This window comes from Chelonia mydas, chromosome 1, assembly GCF_015237465.2.
Source record: "Chelonia mydas isolate rCheMyd1 chromosome 1, rCheMyd1.pri.v2, whole genome shotgun sequence".
NCBI lineage: Eukaryota > Metazoa > Chordata > Testudines > Cheloniidae > Chelonia > Chelonia mydas.
This window is the reverse complement of record NC_057849.1, coordinates 137,939,673-137,961,722: the sequence shown is the minus strand read 5'-3', so window position 1 is coordinate 137,961,722 and position 22,050 is coordinate 137,939,673. Positions and strand designations below refer to the sequence as shown.

General features: G+C 42.9%; 1 protein-coding gene across 8 annotated transcripts in view; it reads left to right on the top strand.

The window, feature by feature from the left end:
• The first annotated feature begins 135 nt into the window (after positions 1-135).
• Positions 136-22,050, top strand: part of MAP7D2 (MAP7 domain containing 2) — a 125,900-nt gene continuing 103,985 nt past the window's right edge. For all 8 annotated transcript variants that reach the window (XM_037901522.2, XM_043537968.1, XM_043537966.1 and 5 more), the window contains exon 1: positions 136-263. In XM_037901522.2, the coding sequence (XP_037757450.1) occupies positions 212-263 (52 nt within the window). In that variant the 5' untranslated portion in view covers positions 136-211. The remainder of the gene's footprint in view (positions 264-22,050) is intronic.

Genomic DNA, 22,050 nt, shown 5'->3' with positions numbered 1-22,050 from the left:
CGGAGCCTCCGCCCCACCCACTGCGCGCAGCGGGCACCGGAGCAGCCGCGGCCGCCTCCCGCCCCGCTGGCAGCCCGCGCCGCCTCCGCCTCCCCGCAGCGCGGCGTCAGGTGCGGCGGAGCGGCCAGCGCGCCTGTGCGGCGGCCACCCGGAGCGCAGCGGGGCCGCAGCCGGGAGCAGGAGCCGCGCTCGCCGCCGGCCGAGTGAGAAGATGGCGGAGCCGGGGGCTGCGCGTACCTCCCCCCCGCAGCCGCGGGCGCCAGGTGAGCGACAGGCCGGGGCAGCGGGGCTGGCGGCTGCGGGCGTGGGGGGACGCCCCTTCCCGCGGGGGCAGGGAGCGACCCCTCCAGCGGTGTCCGGAGCCGCTCGCTCTCCAGCTGGAGCAGCCCCGAGGCTTGGGGGGCGCCAGCGGAGCCTCCTTCGCTAGCATTAAAATGACAAAGACGGGGGCAGGTGCCCCCGTAATTCCCGGGGGCAGGGTCGCAAATAACCAGCGGGTGCGGAGGAGGGGAGCGCAAGGCCTTCGCAAGGGACTCCTGCTCCTGTGCCCGGGGGCCCTGGGCTCGGGGGCGGCGCACGCTGGTGGGCAGTAGTCGCTCGTGGAGGGGCAGGGCGCGTAGTGCTCATCCTGGGGCTGATGGCTGCATGTGGGGAGACTTCCGCATCCAGGCACCAGTCAGAGAATTTGGAGAGTTTCCTCTATCCTAGGAACACGCGGCCGGCTGTAAATAATGCCAGGGAAGGATTAGAAGGACCTGTGAATCCCTGCATCTGTGGGAGAGAGTATCCGTAACAGCTACAGGAGAAAGCTGTTAATGTTGAATGGTTTGCTCTTCCCTGGGGATGTCAAACATGATTTGGTTCAGCAGTATCAGAAAGGGAGTATGTGTTATCTGAGAGTAAATCTGCACAGAGCTCTGCTACTGTTAGACTGGTATAGTTCCGATTCACGCCCCTTGGCTTGCTTATTTTCATTTTAAAACTGTTTTCTTTGTGGTATAGTAAATATTTGCCACGAGGAAGTTTTTAGGTGTCTTTAAACCTGTTGGGCTGGTCTTGCATGACAGATGCATGTTAATTTCTTAACCACTAAATGTGTTGCCAGCGATGGAATGAGCTTTATTTTAGCCTAAAGTAAGGATCGAGGACAGAACATCTAAACACAATTTCCTACGGTGTCTGGGCCTGTCTATACTGGTAGGCCAAACCATGGAATAAACTGGTTAAGCTGGTATCGAGCTTGAACAATCAGTTTAGTTCTCAGTCCTATATAGGCACAGATTCTAAAGGGCTCTCCTTTCCTGCTTCATTCTAAATAACCACATTGTAAGCTTCTTGGGGCAAGGACTTTTTTTTGCTATATGTTTGTACAGCACGCAACACAATGGAGCTCTGATTCTAATTGGAATCTCTCAGTGCTCCCAAAATATAAATAATAATTACGTTAGAACATATTCAAATGAAGCGAGCTGTAGCTCACGAAAGCTTATGCTCACATAAATTTGTTAGTCTCTATGGTGCCACAAGTACTCCTTTTCTTTTTGTGGATACAGACTAACACGGCTGCTACTCTGAAACCAGTATTTACTTTGTGAAGTCAAGCATTTGAACATTAGGAAATACTAGAACTAAGGTTGCCTGTGAAACCTTATTCTTTCCCCTGCTTGTATGTGTGGGTGCATTATGATAGACACCTTAATGACCTGATTGCATACTATTTTTTCCACATGACCTCTGCTTCAGTCAGTGCACAGGAGGGATAATGCTCAGGGAGCTATTCAGTATATTTTTATCTCCATTATCCAATACGTGACCCTTTCGCGTCATGTAAAACCATGTACTGAATACAGAATTATTAATTTACTCATGGTGCTCATAAGCTGTAGTACCTGAGTGCCTCGCAAATGCTAATAAGTTTATTTTCACAATTTCTTGGAGAGATAAGAGTATTGTTAACCCTATTTTACAGGTGGGGAAAACTGAGACAAAGACAGTGAGCAGCCACAGCTCAGTTGCTCTTCAGAGTGTTTAGCATTTCTGATCATCCAGCCCTTGGTATCTCAAGTTGGGCCCCTAGAAAATGAGAGCGAAACTAATAGTGACCATGTACCAAAATTCCAATTCAAGTAACTTGCCTAGCATCACGTAGGAAGTTTCTGGTAGAGGGAAGGACGGAAGTGAGGTCTGTGTAACAGTCACCTGTCTTAACCACAAGACCATCTTTTATCTTTTTGCATTCCCTATTTTATTCTCTATGCACCTTCCAACTGCTAGAAAAATGAGGGAGGGTCCTATAGATAAATCTCATTGACTATACAACTTCTCAGTACCATCCATTCTCTGTCCTGTCCTGTGGAAATAGTCATATGTTATCATGTGATCAGTCTGTGTCACAATGAATCTGCACAAGAATGAAGCTTGCATGGGCAATTGTAATTGCTGATCATGCATCATCAGGATTTGAATCCTGAATTTTAAGTACTTCAACACAGAGTGCTATTCCTTCAACTACAGGACTAAATGTATTAGTTGGTAGCAGAAGACTGTTACCCTGTTTGAACCTTCCACTAAAAGAAGTTGCATAATACACTGAAAAATAGTGGGTTACATATGCATGAGTAGCCCCATTCTACAGACAGAATAGAAAATAAAGGTATGCAGTGTGGCTAATTGGATGAGATTTGGGTCTGCTGTAGTGGAGAGCTGGGATATATTGCTCGTCCCAGTTTAATAGTTGTGAAGGGTACACAATTACTAAAGCACTCAGCAACAGAGTTTAGAACTCATGCTCTTCTGGTACACATTATTATTATTATTTGAATTTATCTTCTCCTGGGGTTCTCATCCCAACATGGGAGGTATGTGGGTGCGGAAGAATAATATCTGCCCTCTGTGATACCCCTAGAGGTGGGCAATAGGCCACTGGGGCCATGTGTTGGGCCCAGGTGATAGTTGCAACTCAGCCTGGATCTTCCCATCCCTTCCTCTGGTACTATAGCTGCTCTGGCAGCAACTTGGCAGAGTTTCTGTTTGCAGGGATTTCCAGTGCAATGTATGCTGCTATGGCAATAGCTGTGGGGTCCCAGCCTTAGAATGTTCATGGTGTTTTTGCATGCTGCCAAAATCACGCAGTAACAACACAAGCCATGGTAGGGAAATAGCTATTTTCAACAGTTCATATTCATCTACATCTGAGCAGAATTTCATGGTGCTAGTAAACTGCACTTTCCTCTTGCCAAAACCCTGCTACAAATAATAAAGGTGATAGAGCTCAAGAAAGATGACAATCTTTTATAATGGAAGGTGTTAGGTAAACTAAATATTGGGGTCACTGCCAGTTCTCCGTCTAATAATAATAATTAATAATGAGGAATAAATACCAAATGTCAAGCTTCTGAGTTCCAGATCTCTCATCTTCCATTTCACTGCTCTGTGAAGCGTGCTTAGATCTGTCCTGGAAACCTAAGAAGAGCTCAGTATTTCTGGTTATTTTTCGGGGAAGTGTTTTTTTCTTTTCTCACAGAAAAGCTTGGTCAAAATTAAGAGGATTTAAGAAAAAGGTACATATGGTGCCTAGTTAGGTAGAAAATATAAACAGAGTGAAAATATAAGGAGCAAATTCTTACATATTCCTTCAGATTTTTTTTTCCTGCTGTGATGACAGCATTCACTCAGCTGATTTCTATAACATTTTTCAGTGTGTAGCACAGTATGTTAATGTTTTATAATTTCTTTTATGTGAGAAATTAATATTGTTTTCCCAAGGTGTTAATTTGAGGGCCTGCTTTTATATGGTATAACTATTTCATAACCATCAATTTTATTTCAGAATAGTGTAATGCATTCTGTAGTTACATAAGTAATGGCTCAGAGGCATTACCAGTTAAAATTATTTTTGTATTTTGTAGAATGAAGTGAGGAACAGTATCTTTCCTCTTTGAACTGCAAAAATGTGGTGGGAGGGGGGAGAAGAGTTGTTGCTTGAATGTCATAAGCTATTAAAAATGTAGCAGTGACAAATCTGAACTTTAGGGCGTTAGAAAGCAGTCTTGATACCATACATAATATACATATTTCAGTCTGCATTATTGGGTTTTCATACACATATATGCAAAATACATGAGGGTTAACTTAGATATTTGATATTCTTTTTTTCATGTGGACTGAAGGGGTTTACATGTATGTCATGTAAATAAAACTATGTATACTGCCCGTTGAAATCTTAAGATTTTTATAGTAAGCACTTTTTATTATGTATTAAAACAATTATACTTTTCTTAGCAATTTTTTTAACTTTAGGTTTATTTATAGCTTAACCTAGTAAAAGAAGTTTTGAATATCTTGTTCATACTCTTCAGTCAGGTACTAACACCACATATCCAGTGCACTGAAAAGTGAGAATGTGTGTTTGGTGGCCAGATTATTCTTTTTGACTGTTCATGTAAAAAGGTGTGTCTTTTTTCCCTTATTCTGACATGTGAATTCCTCCATTGTCAATATATTGCATGGTTGGCAGTACTAGTTGGTTCTTTTGCTGTCCTCCACTATGGTTATATTGGCAGTCTCAGCGGCCATTAGCCAGTATTTTAATAGATTAGCCATCTTTAAATAAGTGCCTTTTTATTTTGATGAATATAGTAGTATTGTAACTAAGCCTGGCTCCCGTCAAATCATTGGATCTCCCCATGTACAAGCTGGCTTCCATTAACTTCATTGCAGCACTGGCTGTGAAGGAAAATCACAATCTTTCTGCTAGGACCAGACGCTCAAACTGGTCTAAATTTAGGAGCATTCTCTGTAAGATTCTCAATAGCAGTTAGTCTCAATTTGAATATCCATATGCAATTTATGTGCTTAAATAAAGTAAAAAATTGTCATGTATAAAAGTTGTAACTAAATGCATCTATTCAGGCACTACTAAAAAAAAGAGTAGGCAGACAAACACTATGTTGTGAAGTGTGAAAATATTACCTACGTCCTGGTATAACCACCTCTTGATCCACTCTGTTTTCCACATTCCATCTCTGACTGGTTTCAGAGTAGCAGCCGTGTTAGTCTGTATTCGCAAAAAGAAAAGGAGTACTTGTGGCACCTTAGAGACTAACAAATTTATTCTACTGAATGCATCCAATGAAGTGAGCTGTAGCTCACGAAAGCTTATGCTCAAATAAATTTGTTAGTCTCTAAGGTGCCACAAGTACTCCTTTTCTTTTTGCATATTTAACTGGCTGTCACAATTTTTTCCAGCCTATCAAATTAGAATTTGAGCAAATCTGTGGAATTCGTTGTTTGATCCAGGTCCTCCTTGATACAATTTCCTTTCACTTGATGTGAACAACATATTTTACCTAGCTCAGTACAGCGTGTTACTGTGATTTGAGTAGTACACATTAATACAGTGTGTTCCTTTGTTACACACCCAAGTTTAACTTTCATACAGCATGTTTCTCTCATACTGGCCTAGGCAAACTTCTAGTTTATTGTTTAATTGTTTACAGGAATACTGGTGTACATTAACAAAAGTTACACTAATAAAACACCAATGTTCCTCTAGTACTATTGTGAACTTGATCTAGTTATTATTTAACCCCTCTTATTTATTACCATTTACATTCTTTTGTATGAATTTGCCATAAGTGACCTGCTTTTGAATGATAGATGACTTGATATTTACCGATTGTGTATTTTCTATAATTGTGTCAGTGAGGATTTTACCTGCCTATGTACAGTATGTGTGTGTATATATATATATGTGTGTATATTTTTATATATTGCCCACAGTCAGTTTCTCTGTTTTTTCCATGCTCCAACTTCATAAAAACTACATGATTTTAAATTTTGAGCTGTTATAGTATACTGGATAGTCTGCCACATTGCTTGTGTCCAGTACCTGTTTTAGGGTCATTTAATGGGCGACTCACTAATTTAGTGACTTGTAATCTTAGGTGGAAAAACATTTATTTTACAGCAGAATAGTATACTGTACTGAGGTTTTAGAGATACCCGTCATTGTAATTGATCTCCCTAACTGTGACTGATGCTTGTGTGTGTGCTTCTGCACACCTGCCTCAGTGGGAGCTGATGTCAGTTTGGTCTTCCTGCTGGGAAGTGGCTTAAGACAGGAAATGCATTTCGCTGTTAGAATGAAATAGGCAGAGACTTTCAAGGTTCTTATTGTTCTATTACTTAAAATCTTATGTCCGACAGTCACTGCCTCTCTCATTCAGATAATGAATTTCATTTTCTTTGCCTTGACTTCTGCCAATGGGCTGTCAAGGTAGCAGTGTTCTCTGCTTGACAATCTTTTCAAATGAATATTGTAAAGATCTTAGCGATGTATTTTGTGTGTAATTAGATAGTGATTAAAATCTTTCATATTAAATGGCAGTTTTGCTTAAAAATTGTTCTCTATTTGTGTTCATAGAGTATTTTTTGTTAAAGTAATAAAATAGGATGTTCAGATCTTCGATTGTTCTATCTTAGATTTTTTTTCTCTTCGTTCCCTCCCATTATTCATTATTTGAATTATTATTTAAATGATTCATGTAATTATACTTTCATTCAACTCTTTTAACATTTTTCTCTCTTGGCTCGTCTGAATTCTTGTCAAATGTGAGAGCAAATAGACGACATCAAATTGCTATATCTCAACTCTTGCTTACTGTGTGCCTAATTAACATGTGTTTCTGTGAATCTTAGCGCAACAATTCTCTTTACCCAATTTAATGTCTAAAAAGTATTAGTTATCATCATATATATCTGTTCTTTGTTCAACTTGCTATTGACGATGCTTGTAATAGTCACTTCACAATAGTAACAACCACACCTCTGCTTTCTCTAGAATTTCTATAGACCAGTGGTGTGCAAACTGGGGGGCACCCCCCAAAGGGGGGTGCAAGAGGTTCTCTGGGGTGGTGCGAAGAAACTTCTGCCTTTTGCCCTTTTAAAAAACAAACATACAAATATCAATGTTGCCAACCTTACTTCTGTGCTGCTGCTGGCAGCGGTGCTGCCTCCAGAGCTGGGCAGCCAGAGAGCAGTGGCTGCTGGCTGGGGCATTCGTGTTGTTCGTGGCACAGGACAACTATTTTTTTTTAATCCCACACCAGTCCCGCCCTACCGTTCCCACTCCCACCTGCTCCTGCATTGTCTGTTGAATTTTTATTCCACTCCCACTGTTATGGCAGCAGGCTCTCTTTGTTTCTATCGTGCTTCATAACTCTAGTTTCTGACAAGGGATCCCAAATTGGTAGTGACTAGAAAAGATGTTCGTTTTTAAAGGCTCTCATTTTCCAATAAGCAGTGTTTGGGGGAAGTGAGTAATATTTTAGGTAGCTTCTCTGCATATGACGGTAAATGAACCTTTCAGTGTTTTAAGTCGCTCCATGGCTTCTCAGTATGCAAAATAACTTTGGTTGCAAGTTATTTTCCTTGGTCTATCTTTTTCTCTGACTGCTGTTTCTTTTGGATTGGTTTTGGTAATACTCTTAACCTTTCTGTTGTAATACCAATCTGAACAGGGAAAACTCACATATGTCTGATAAATTAAAACCCTTGTAACAAACTTCATTTCTTAATGTTTCTTTAATATTAAATTATTTTCCATACTCCATGGAGTCAGCTTTATTGCCTTCCATTGTCAGAATTTAGGCATTCCAGTCTTTTGTAGGATTTAATTTCCCTGAAGATTTCTTTATCCCATAATGAGCTGAAATAGATTTTATCATGTATTCAGTTCCTGGATTTTCTGGTATGACAAAAATCTGAAGATGTCTTTCTCTCCCTGTTCCAGAAATATTTTAATTTCTCCATTCATTTGCTCTCTCTGTTGTCAAACCCAACCCATTTAATGAAAGTTCATTTTTATAGTTTGTCTAATGTCAAATCACTCCTGTCTGTTTGTGTTAGAAGGGGGACTGGTCCACCCCACAACTTCATTGCATATGTTTCTTAGCTGTTGTAAAGTTGGCTTGTCCACCTGCAGTGTCTTTCTAAGTGGGTTCTTCGCTTCAGTGATGTCGGTCTTTACATTCACTTTCGTGCCTCTGCTGCATTTCTCATATCCAGTGACAGAAAGGTGATGGGGCACATAGAGCATTCTTTAATCTTGCAGAGCTATTGGTTTAAGCAGCCATGTGAGAATCACGATGCTACTTGTCCCCCTTCTTGCTGTTTTAATAAATTTCCCCTCTTAATTGTTTTGATTTTTCCAATTGTTAACATTAACTCCCTCAATTAGAGAAATAGGCTGTGTTAAAAAATGAACAATTGTAGAGATTTTGCTAAACGAAGGGAAAGGGCTGGAAGGGTAATGTTGGTGAAACCATATGTCAGCTCCTGGATGCCTATTGTAAGGGCTCTGTAGAAATATGTAAGAAGATAATGGCATGATGTATACCTGTTGTTGTTTTTCTGTTCCAGTCAGATGCTGGAGGGCATATTGATCCCTGTAGTTTAATCCAGTTAGGTAAACTCTAGCAGTGTGTCCTGCTTTGTTCAGCGTTTGTGAGTGGTCAATTACCTCACACATTAAACAGAAACCAGAATGACTGTTCTTTAGTTTAATAAAATGCTCTTTCTAATATCTGTGGTTTGTAATTAATTCAGTTTGTGTGTCATAGAACGGAGGAATTTTTAATGGGTCTTTGATCCACAAAGAAAGATACAGACTTATCATAAGGCTAAGCCAGCATGCTCCAGGGTATTGACTACAGAAAGAACTTTGAAGTGGTCTTCCTTTTCAGTCAGTGAGTGTGCTGCTCTTTTTTTTTTTAAGAGTAAATTGGGTTATAGTTTGAGGAAAGCTATAATCTAAGTAAACAGTCCTTGATTATCTATCTAGAATTAAATGTTTTAAATGTGAATTAATTTTACTGTAAGTAAAATAAGCCTTTAATTTGGAAAACCTTAATCACTGAAACAAAGATGCATTATTTATGTAGTTAAGCAGGCCACAGGCACATCACAAAATGGATCTTGCTCTTTGTCCCAAAAGGAAATAAATATAATCTTCCATTAAATATCTTATCAGGGCATAAATAAACGCTGCATTAATAGCATTTTAAATACTTGATGTAATGGTGCCTTTATTTTTGAAATACTTTCTACATGGTACCATGACTGGATTTTAATAACAATAGTAATGCTATCCATGTGTATATTTCTTTTGATGAAAGCACGACACAAACACAAAAATTAAGCCTCTGTGAGGCTGGTATTCTGGTTTCCCTGATGGAAGAAGCTGAATCTTGCAACTGAGACTTAGTCAAGGTCACAAAGGAAATCTGAGGCAGAGCCTGAGTTGTATTTTCAGTCTCCTGATTCCCAGTCCTGTGTTTCAGCGACAAGACATCCTTCCCTGTATTCAAAGCACTTTATCTCCTGTTAATATGTACAAGCGTTTGTTGTTCAACTTCAAACTTTTTTTCAGTAAGAAACACAGTTAAGTGCTGTGGCTATGATTAGGAATGGCAGTTTTGGAACTGTCTAAAGGCCTGGTCCAAAGCCCACTGAAATTGATGGGTGCCCTTCCATTGACATCAAAGGGTTTTTGATCAGGTCCTGAAAGAAGAGATCTAAGGGCTTGCAAGGTAATGTTCCAGAATGTGGTTCTGTCATTTTTTGAGGCTAGATTTGAGAACAAAGTCTGAATAGGAATGAGGCACTGGGAGATGGGACACAGATAGTGCATGATATAGGTCAGGGGACTCAAACTCAAATGACCACGAGGGCCACATGAGGACTAGTACACTGGCCCGAGGGCTGCACCACTGACCACTCCACCCCCTCCCTGCCCCCAGGGGGTGCAGGAGGGGCACGGGGTGCGTCAGGGGGCTCAGGGTAGGAGGTTGGGGTGCAGGAGGGGTGTGGGGTGCAGTAGGGGGCTCAGAGTAGGGGGTAGGGGTGCAGCAGGGGGCTCAGGGCGGGGGATTCGGCTGCAGGAGGGGTTCAGGGGCCAGGGCCGGCCCGGCGCACACCAGGGGCAGGGGAACTGCGGCCAATGGGAGCTTCGGGGGTGGTACCTGGAGGAGTGGCCAGGGCAACACACAGACCCTGTGTCCCCACTCCCCCTGGCTGCTTCCTGGAGTGGCGCAGGGGCAGGGCAGGCAGGCAGGGAGCCTGCCCTGCCCCCAGTGCGTGCCAGGCCGGAGTTGCTCTCGGTAAATGCTGGGGCGGGGGGTGTCGTGGGGAGCTGGCTGGCTGCAGGAAATAGCCCCGCTGGCCTCGTGTTTGAGACCCCTGATATAGGTTGTTTAAAGAGTGTTCTATGGAGAGAGTAGAGTTGAAGAAATCATGAATCCTACAGTCAGTGAAGTGACTGAGAAGCTGAAGACCTAGAAGAAAAGTCTGAGAGACACGCCTGCATTGAGGCTTAAATAAACTGCGGTGCACTCATTTTTATAAGTTAGTAGGAAGAGAGCTTATTGTGTGCAGCTATTTTGACAGAATGAGGGAAAGTGCATTTTTGTGTATCTGTTTGTTTTTCCAGGATATTGTTCCTGATCTGTTTTATGTAGTGTTCCTGAGTTTTAGATATTATTCCTTATTTGGATACCACTGGAACTGAATGTACCTTGATTTTTTTTAAGATACATATTGATAAAAGGGTGTATAGAAGAAAATAAGTAGGCTGAATCATAGTGAATTTAAGCAAGCATAAGAGGGACCAGGGAGCAAGTGAAAAGGTGACTGACTTAAAATTACAAAAACCATTTGAAGAATGTCTTTTTATTAATGTATTCAGCACTTCTGGAACAAGTCCATGATGGGTAAATATTTTTCTGACACAGCAAATTGGTGGTCCCTTTTCTGTGCAGAGACTATTACCTTCCATAATTTTACTTATTATTTTCTTTGTTTGGAGTTTATGGACAAAGTTGTTTAATCCTGACTTGAAATTTTTCTTGCCTAAAATACCATGTTTGTCATTCATGCGCTGATCAGGTGTTCAGGGATTGAAAGTTTTACCTGACTACTTTTTGCAAGGGTACTAATCCTACTGGCTTAAGTAAAGAACACCTATGCTGCCATGATCCCATGACCATTTATGTGCAACTTTCTTTGATCCACCGGGGAGTGTGAAGATTTGCTGATTATGTAACCAACCTAAATAAATCAGTTCTGGGTCTGGCTGCTGCTCCTCCTGCTGCCTTCTTGAGCATGCAGGAGGCTCTAGCTTCTCATCTCCACATAGGTTTGCTGTTCCTCACTGCTACCTTCTCTCTGAAAGGAACAACCCCTGGGAGGCCACTTTTTGCTCCGTGGCAGCTTCCTTCTGAGAAATGTATTGGCTTCAGTTACTCAGGCCAACTCAGTCCATTCAACCCAACCACATATCTGGTTGCCTTAGTTTGCCTCAAGACACATCTTGCTTGACCTCTAAGCACAAAAGAAAATTGTGCAAAAGCAGGGGAGTCTAGGGCAACTGCTGTCTTTTCTGTTGCCTCAGAAGATAGGGGCATTTCTTACAAAGATTGCCTTTTAAAAGTAGTAAACGAACATGTAGGTTAACAGTATTGTTACAGCATTTGAGGCTGCAGACAGAAGCCATAAACAGTAAAGCTATGTAAAGCTTTCATGTGTACTAGGTATTTGTAATGGAAGGTAAGTTGTGTTGTTTTTAATGGACATGGTAAGTTAGTGAGCAGCCGGAAGACGCTGGAAGTTTCCCCTAGCGTTTTCAAATAGAGCTAGGTTTGTTATCTTCAGAAATTTCCTAGAAGGGATTAAGTTAAGCAGTTTTGTTTAGAGAACAGTAAACCTACAAAAATACATTTAAACCACTTGCTCCCCTTATTGGAAGCAAGGGGGGATGTTGCGGAAGCAGCGATTATCACTCTAAGGTAGCAGGTAGTGGATGTTAAGATATGTGTTTGGTTGGCAAGAGTTATTACCAGTTTGAGAATTTCACTGACAAGCTCTGAAAAGACACTCCAGCTGGAGGGGAGTTGTGCTGCCGCAAGACCCGTCAGCAGCAGAGGAGGATTATACAAGAATAAATCGGACCTTTAATAAAAGCAGAACTTGGGCTTGATGAGAAGGGGGAGGAGGAGTGCCTGCAGCCAAGAGCCTAGATGCTGAGTTCCTGAGTGAATTACTCAAATGGAAGGACCAGGCTTTTGGGGATGGGGGAAAGAAGGAGTGTGAGTGAAGGCAAGGGGGTGTTATCCCCAAACCTTTAAAATCATGAGAACAGAAGCTTTTCAAAAGCTTAAATATTTAAAGTAATTTCTGCAAAATATTAAGTAACTGCTGTCCTTATGATCAACGTATATTACTCCTCAGGGAAACTTAAATCATGACTGACACAAACCCTGAATCACATAAACCAGAGAATGTAGTGAACTTTAAAAAAAAAAAAAAAAAAAATCAAATAACTGGAGCCTTCTTTCGATTTAGGAATTTTTAGATTATTCTGTAAGAATCTGCTTCAGGTATACACAGACAAGAAGTTGCAATTTTCTCCAAGTATTTCTCCCTGTAACTGCCCATTCTCTTTGTGAGGAACTGCAAAGAGAATTCTGAGAATTCTATGTTGTGGACTACATAAGTTGAAATGTACATGATGTTTTTGGTGCATCAGACATGCAATCTGAAATGACACACTACTATTCAGATACTGGTTTTGTTATTCATAGGTAGTCACCAATATCCAGGGTATTCATATTTCCTCCCTGAACCTCAGATGATATGTTTATTTTTAATTTTTGTTTTTTGTCTGACCAAGAGTAGAAGCTGTCTGTCATTTACATATACTGTATTATGATTCTCCTGAGTAACTTTCAGCTTGAGTGCCATCAGATCTTAAGGGAAAGCAGGAGAGGTGAGATGGGATCTCTAACACTGAATGGTTCCTTTTTCTGCTAGACTCATAATGTGAGTTAGTCAAGAGTAACAGATTGGAGAATCCAAGATGCAGGTATTCTTATAGATAAATGTACAGGTAAAAATGTTTAATTTCTGGGCAAGTGGGGTACATTTGAAATCATGTAGAGCAGACTCTCATAATCTGCTCTGATTTTTTTATATATGCAGCTACTGTGTCCTGCACTAAAATGGTACCACTCATCATGGTGCAACAGCAGTGCGTCATCAAGGTGTGGGAACAAACTGGCTGAGCTGCATTACCCAGTGTGCAAATAAGAACTCTTCCTTCTTGGTCTTGCAAGCATCCCAGTAGCAGGCATTTGTTGATTGCCCTGTGGAGTCAGTAACTTCAGCAACCTGTGAAAAATCTCAGAACAAAGAAGGACTCACTTCCTACAGAGTTTTGAACTCCTCAGCCATGTTTATCTGTGGCAGCTGAAGTTGGAGCTGAACTTTAAGTTCCCAGAGAATTGTAGATGTAGGAGAGGCTGTGTAGCTATCTCCATGCCACAGGCCTGCATTGGTCAGCACTGAGGGGAGAAGAGAGCCAAGACAAGTAAACCAGTGGTTCTCAACCAGGGATCTGGGGGGCAATGAGCAGGTTTCAGGGGGTCCGCCAAGCAGGGCTGCCATTAGATGAGCTGGGGCCCTTGGCAGAAAGCTGAAGCCCCACCACATGGGGCTAAAGCCTGAGAACCTGATCCCCACCACCCGGGGAAGAAGCCAAAGCCTGAGCAACTTAGCTTCATGGGGGCCCCTGTGGCATGGGGCTCCGGGCAATTGCCTGGCTGCTACCCCCAATGCCAGCCCTGGCTTTTACATGCAGAATACAGTCTGTTGTGGCACAGGTGGGACGTGGAGTTTTTATAGCATGTTGGGGGGGCCTCAGAAAGAAAGAGGTTGAGAACCCCTGATGTGAAACTCTCAAGTGCAAGTTTTAGAGCATGAATTTAACAAATGGCTTATTAATTTCAGTACTTGCGTGTCCAGTTTCATATTAGAACAAATGACACTCTTTTTAGCACAAATTATAAAACCAAAATGTCCTTATTTGCTTTGAATGTTTATATGAAAATGTCAAAATCTTTTGTTTCCCAGGTAGCAGTGGTGCTCCCTAGCGCTGCTTCCAATCTCTGGTTGATGGAGATTGTTTCCCTCCAATGCTCACCTTGTCATGGTTATCCTTGTCTTAGTTATCTGGAATCTGACAGATCAAATCAGCGGAGGTGCTTCAGCTATGTGTTAGGGTAGAACTGTGTAGCAAATGGCATTGTGAGTAGAAGTCACCAGCTTATGGAATTTGCTTCCAAATAAGTGGCTTTCTGAGAAGGATGCTGTGCTTTGGGCTAAGGAGGCTTACGTGTGAGATTTGGGTTTCACAAGGAAGATACGTCTACCAGTCAGTAATTATGGGCAGTAATAGCAATGATGATTTGAACCATGCTGTGAGAGGAGTGGTAGATATGCTGGAGGGTAGGGATAGGATACAGAGGGCCCTAGACAAATTGGAGGATTGGGCCATAAGAAATCTGATGAGGTTCAACAAGGACAAGTGCAGAGTCCTGCACTTAGGACGAAAGAATCCAATGCACTGCTACAGACTAGGGACCGAATGGCTCAGCAGCAGTTCTGCAGAAAAGGACCTGGGGGTTACAGTGGACGAGAAGTTGGATATGAGTCAACAGTGTGCCCTTGTTGCCAAGAAGGCCAATGGCATTTTGGGATGTATAAGTAGGGGCATTGCCAGCAGATCGAGGGACGTAATCATTCCCCTCTATTCGACATTGGTGAGGCCTCATCTGGAGTAGTGTGTCCAGTTTTGGGCCCCACACTACAAGAAGGATGTGGAAAAATTGGAAAGAGCCCAGCGGAGGGCAACAAAAATGATTAGGGGACTGGAACACATGACTTATGAGGAGAGACTGAGGGAACTGGGATGTTTAGTCTTCAGAAGAGAAGAATGAGGGGGGATTTGATGGCTGCTTTCAACTACCTGAAAGGGGGTTCCAAAGAGGATGGCTCTAGACTGTTCTCAGTGGTAGCAGATGACAGAACAAGGATAATGGTCTCAAGTTGCAGTGGGGGAGATTTAGGTTGGATATTAGGAAAAACTTTTTCACAATGAGGGTGGTGAAACACTGGAATGGGTTACCTAGGGAGGTGGTGGAATCTCCTTCCTTAGAAGTTTTTAAGGTCAGGCTTGACAAAGCCCTGGCTGGGATGATTTAGTCGGGGATTGGTCCTGCTTTGAGCAGGGAGTTGAGCAGGGGGGTTTAGTCGGGGATTGGTCCTGCTTTGAGCTCCTGAGGTCGCTTCCAACCCTGATATTCTATGATTCTAGAGTTGTCGAGCTTTTCAAATAACTTAAAACTACACTGATGGGCACTTTTTTGGAGGGGAGATAGGAAGGTGAATGTATGGGGTTTTTTGTTTTTGTTTTTTACAAGTACTTCTGTGAATAAAGTAAAGGGATACTAGTCAGGTCAAATTTGATCCAAAATGTAAGGTTTTTTTAAATATACTCTTTTTTTTTTTTTTTTAACCAAACAAAAATGTTTTCATGACATTTAAAAAAAAAACAACTTTTAGTTGAAAGAGCATCTGAAAGTGATACTGACTAGAAAGCCAATGTGAAAATGATTAGGCTGCTTTCATTATGGAAGTTCAGTGGAATGTGAAGCAGTAAACAAACATAAATACTAAAAATAGTGAAAAGTTTTTTAAAAATATTTGCAGTATTAATTTAAAATGCTTCTTACTGTTTTTTTTAAAAAAACAGTATGGTGTAGTGGACTGAGCATGATCCTGGAACTTCTGGGTTTTAATCACAGCTCTGCTGTGGACTCACCATCATAGGCGCCGACTTCCACTGTTCCCGGTGGGTGCTCCACCCCACTCCCACACCTGGCCCCGCCCCTCACCCTGCCCCCCTTCAACCCCTTCTCCAAAGTCCCCTCCCTTCCCGCCCCAATTCCTCCCCCTTCTCCCAAGTCCCTGCCCCTGCCCCGCCTCTTCTCTGCCTCCTACCCTGAGCGTGCCGCATCGCCGCTCCTCCTCCCCCCCCCGCCCCCGGAAAGTCCTAAGAACTGCCAAACAGCTCTTTGGTGGCAGGAAGCGCTGGGAGATAGGCAGAGGAGCAGGGATGCGGTGCGCTTGGGGTGGGGAGGAGGAGGTGGGGTGGATGGGGGAGGGGAGCTTGGCTGCTGGTGGGTGCAGAGCACCCACTAATTTTTCCCCGGGGGTGCTCCAGCCCTGGAGCCGCCCTGGAGTTGGCGCCTATGCTCACCATATATCCCTGAGTACTCTCCTGTTCTCCTCCACGTCTTCCCGCCCTCAGTAGGGATGATATCTAACAAGTTTTGAGAAGTAGTATTTGTACAATGTTTTGAAAATGTAAAGTGCAAAGTATTAACTAAATCAGACTTTTAAAAATAACTCATTTGATGAAATTAACACATTAACACAGCTTGCCCACCTCAGAAGTTACCTTCCTGTGGCCAGGAGGAACATAGGTGTCTGAATGGTGCTGGTGGAGTAGAGTGGGGAAAAATCTTGAGGGAAATAGTTTAATCCAATATATCTTGTTACTGTTCTTTGTAGATGCAGGAGGGAGCACTAATGGAGGTCTGTGACAAATTGGCAAAGAGGAAAACAAGGATATCTTGACATTGAATTTGTCAGTAAAAAATGATCTAGGGTCAAATTGTGGCCCAACTTTATGACCAAACTTCCACTGACTTCACTGGGGACAGGATCTCACCCCTACTATTTAGTTTATACCAATATGGAGCAGTCTTCTGAGACATAGGAATTTCTTCAAGGTGTCTAGTTGTCATGTAACATTGAGAATATCATACTAGAAGCATCCATGCATAGCCAATCTAAACTGTGCCAGGTTAACAATTCAGGATGTAGGAAAACAGTGTTTTGGGTGAAACTAGTGTGGTATGAATGTGGCACAAACAGCAGAGCTAGGCTTGTCACTAGAGTGCATCAACCACAGAGTAGGCATTCATACCCCTAAATCTTCTGTTGTACAAAATGAGGATCCACATGGTGGGAACACAAGTAAAATTCAGCACATACTTTAAGCAAAACTTAAGAGACTTGGTTGTACATAATAGATGAAATTGAAAAACGAGATCAGAATTGTTTACTTCTATCATTCTGTGAAGGAGAACTTCACTGGGTTAGAGAGTGATAGACAAATAGTGTATCAATTACAGATTGATATGTAAATATGGAACCAGAAATCCATGTTGTTCATTTTTCCATTAATCACCTGGACGAATATTCTTGTGAATGTAGTTTTAAAAAAAAAAAAAAGGTGGTGACTTGCTCCTGGTTAATGATCTTGGAAATAAATACTTTCTCTCTACCTAGTCATATGCTGTGTGGGGATGCATGCCTGAACGTCTACCATGGGTGTTGGTTAGAAATGATTTCATCCTACATGTAAATGGTGGCGGGGGATGGGGGAGGAATGCAGTTCCGTAAGGTTATTTTTGAACAGTCTCTGATCATTGTATATCCTTTGGTATATGAAGTCCCCACGTGCAATCTTTGTGTATCAGTGTAACTAACAGGATGCTTGGAGGGTAGTGGTGGGCTGGTCAAGATGCCTCAGTCTTTCAGACACTCTGGGTAGGGGAACACGGGCGTTCCCACTGTACCACATCCTAGCCCAAGGACCTGTGTGAGTCAACCCCTGAACAGGGGCACTCCGAGCAGGAAGTCCAAAGCCACTGTCCTGGGCTACTTCCTACCAGATTCCCTTCAGCTTGGGGCCTGGCCCCTGTAGTCCAATTTGCTGAGGTGGCTTGCCTCCCGTGGTGCCCTATTGTGGATCTTGGGTCGCGTCCTGCTGCAGTCCCAGGCTCCTTCGCCGGGACAGCTGTAAGTTTGGTGAAGCCAAACCCCACAATGTCTCTGGGCTGCAATCATCCAGTTATCTCAATTGCTAGAGGCTCTGAGGTCTCCTTCACAGTCTCTGTTGGCTGGGAGACAGAAAGTGCTCCCTGGTGGCTGCGTTGTTTGGTAGACTAGCGATCCTTCCAGTCAGGTAGAGCAGTAGCTAGCTCCTGCCTCTTTGCAAGTCAGCCCTGATCTGGGCCTGGGTCTCTCCTTCTCTCCCTCCTCCAGGCCTGCCATTGGCTGCAGGTATAACTGGGTGGGGCTAGCTGGGCCCAAAGGCTCTCCTTAACCCTTGCAGTGCTGGTGGGTTGTTTCTCTCCTTCTTTACAATCAGATAAATATTTTTTAAAGGTATAATAGATAACACAAGGTCAGTAGACATTGGTACATTGTGCAGTTGTTGTTATAAGAGGTGTTCTGTATTTACTAATTCTGAAATGATTTTCAGTAAAGTGAAAGTCACCAGGCAAGGTGATTGAAGCAAAAAGCATAGTTAGTGTGAGGCATCTACATTTTATTGGAAGAGATTGTAGGTGTGGTGAGAAAGCCGGACAATGGGATTAAGATTAAACAAGGGTCAGGTATGTTGTACTAGCTTTATTTCACTTGTTCTGTTTTCTTAACCATAGTCATTTTCCCTCTCCTTTCATTAAACTATGAAAACTTTGAGGTCTTCTGAGGTTTACTGCTTATCTTTTAAGGCTAACATACTACAAATGGTGTTGATTCAGCACTGCTTTGATCATTCAGCATGATCTTGATAGTATGACACTTGAAAAACAAAGTTGGTGTGGTCTCTCCAGTGCAGCATCATTCAGGTTGAGTGAACAGTTAAATGCTTTAATTAGAACATCTCGTTAGCTGGTAGAGGATCTTTTTTAAAAATCAACCTTTACATAATTTTATGTACTGAGAATGCACTTGCAGAAAATTTTGGTTTTGCAAAAAGAACATTTTTTTGTTGGAAATCATATTTTTAATCCGCTCCAGTTTGTGTAAGGTCTGGCCAATTATCCTTGCCTCTCCTCTCTTATGTTCAGTATCCCTGTTTGTTTTGTCACTATTAAGATTGTGAGCCATTTGAGGCAGGGGCTGTCTTTTTTATTTTGTTGTGCATCATTCAGCACAATGTTGCCCTAAGCCGGATAGGAGTCTCTGGGTGTTTCTGCAATAAAAATAATAATGTTGTGATACAGCATCCCATATTCTTCATAGTGATGATATTATCATATGATTACCACGTAATCATAATGTATTTTATGGAAGATAATTCATGGGAGGTGTCATTGGGTAGGTTATGATTTGCTGAATATGATTATCCTATTTGTATGCATGTCATTTTTGTATCCGAAGTTATGAGTATTGACTATGTATCTGTATTTCAAAATGTAGTTGCACCTGGGGAATGCTCACTAGACAAGATGCATTCAGCCTAGATAGTGGGTGGGGAAGAGCCATTAGAGAGAACAATAAGTTTTAGGAGAGGCTTATCTCCCACCTGGGGAGCCTTCCTGAGGACACTGCAGACAGCCTTCGAGTAATGGTTGCTGTGACACTACAGGGACATGTGACCAAGTTACCTGGTGTTGGACTTCATCTTGGGATGTCAGTATTTTCGCACAGACTGGGCTGGGAACCAAGCTTTGAAACAAATGCAAAAAGCTATATAAGGCAGGGGAGTACCATCATCTGAGGTCTTTACTGACTCCCCACCCAAGAAGACTTGTGGAAACACCTAAGGAACAAAGACTGAACTGGGGAGAGTGATGGTCCCAGGCTAAAGGGATTTTTAGCCTGTGAATGGAACACCTGGGGATTCCAAGCTGTAAGCAAGTGCAGCTTGCCCCTTACAAATCTGCAACCTGCTTATATCGTCACTTTGGATATGAATAGCACATTCTCACCCTATTTATTTAGTATATTAAGCTTAGTTTGTGTTTTTTGTTTACTTGCTAGGTAATTTGCCTTGATCTGTTTGCTATCCCTTATAATCACTTAAAATCTATCTTTTGTAGTTAATAAACTTGATTTTGCTTTATCTGAAACCAGTGTGTGGGAATCATAACTCAGTGGGAGAAAGCTGTTGCATATTACTCTCCTCATTGAGGGAGGGGACACATTTTATAAGCTTATGCTGTATAGTTCCCGGTGCAGCACAAGATACTATAATTTTGGGTTTATGCTCCAGAGGGTGGGGAGTGTGCCTTAGAAACTGGGAGGTGTCCTAGCTGAAGCCTTCCCATGCAGGGTCTGGTTAAAGAGCCTACCTGCATGTGCTGCAGCAGGGTGTGTGTCTGCCTATATGTATGTTGGTGAAGGTGCAGGCTGAAGCCTGGAGGGCTTGGCAGCTTGTCACAGCAGTAGAGTGTAAGAGAGAGCCCAGGCTGATGCGTCAGGAGGCCTCAGTGATATCCCAATTCCAGGTTGCACCCCAGGTGGAACCCATCACAAATGTACATTACTATTTTTGTCTTCTCTGTGTCCTTTAGAAAAAATCTAGATGTAAAAAATAACATTTTCATCCTCCATGAGATTCCTATAAAACATTAATTAAAATTCCTAGCAACCATTCAGAGAATCCCTGTTTAAACATTTAGGTATTCTATGCAATGTTCACATGAGGAGAGAACTTTTTAAACTTAACACTTAAAGTTTTAAAAATCAAGTGTAGTCTCTCTTTTTTTTAAAAAAAAAAAACAACTTCCCCCATCACAGTAAAACACAATGTTATTTTTATCTGATATGAGTATGATCAAATTTAATAAAATGTTTAAGATGTGTTGACTGTAAATGGCTTTATATTTTGGGGAAAAATCCATATATGGAATGGCCAACTATTTAAAAAAGTATTTTCTCAAAGTAGATTTGCACTGAGTACAGACTTATATAAATATAGGGCTAGAAGGGACCTCAAGAGGTCATCAAGTCCAGCCTTCTGCGCTGTGTCTGTACCAAGTATATCTAGACGGTCCCTGACAGGTGTTTGTCCAACCTGTTCCTAAACACCTCCAGTGATGGGGTTCCACAATCTCCCTGGGATGCCTAATCCAATGCTTAACTATTCTTATAGTTAGAAAGTTGTTTTCCTAATATCTAACCTAAATCTCCCTTGCTGCAGATGAAGCCCATTACTTCTTGTCCTACCATCAGTGGACATGGAGAACAGTTGATCACAGTGCTCTTTATAACAACCCTTAACATATCTGAAGACTGTTATCAGAAATGAGGAATTCAGGGTATGGGAGGAGGCTCTGGGCTGGGGCAGGGGTTTGGAGAGTGTGTGTGGCGGGGCGGGGGGCTCTGGGCTGGGGCTGGGGGTGCGGGTTTTGGGGTGCAGGAGGGTGATCGGGGCTGGGGCTGAGGGGTTCAAAGGGTGGGAGGGGGCTGCTTATAAAAGGGCTTGGGGGGTGCAGGCTCTGGGCTGGGGATGAGAGGTTTAGGGTGCAGGAGGGTGCTCCGGGCTGGGACCAGGGGGTTTGAAGGGTGGGAGGGGGATCAGGGCTAGGGCGCATGGGGGGGGGGGGAGGGCTCTGGCTGGGGGTTTAGGCTCTGGGGTGGGAGTGGGGGTGACGGGTTTGGGGTGCAGGAGGGAGCTCTGGGCTGGGGCTGAGGGATTTGGAGGGCAGGAGGAGGATCAGGGATGGGGGTGTGGCAGGGGGTTGGGTCCCGGGAGGGGCTCAGGGGTACAGGCAGCGCTTACCTCGAGCAGCTCCCAGAAGCAGCGTCATATCCCCCATCCAGCTCCTACGTGGAGGCACGGTGTTGGGCAGCTCTGCATGCCGCCCTGTCCGTGTCCGCAGGCGCTGCCCCTGCAGCTCCCAGAAGCAGCTGCATGCCCCCCTCTGGCTCCTACAAAAAGGTGTGGCGCTGGGCAGCTCTGCACGCTGTCCCATCCACAGGTGTTGCCTCTGCAGCTCCCATTGGCCGCCTGGAAAGCCGCAGACTCCACCACACAAGTACATAAAGAAAATATGCAACTCACGAAATATTAAAAACAGTAAGGCATTGATTCAAACAGTCAATGATCCATTGTAATAAGAGCAAAAGGAAAACTGCGATTGTGTTGATGCTTACGATTAAATGTGCACATGGCGTCTTACAAATGGATTAACATACAGATGGCAATTACTTTGTATAAGGCTCTGCAAGCTTAACAGAAATCCATCAAAATGTACAGCGCCATCTGACAACTCGGTATGTCTGGAGGAATCAGCTTCGCTAGTTGTTCATAGCGGTGCGTAAAATGTGCACAGTAAGTTTTTTTTTTTT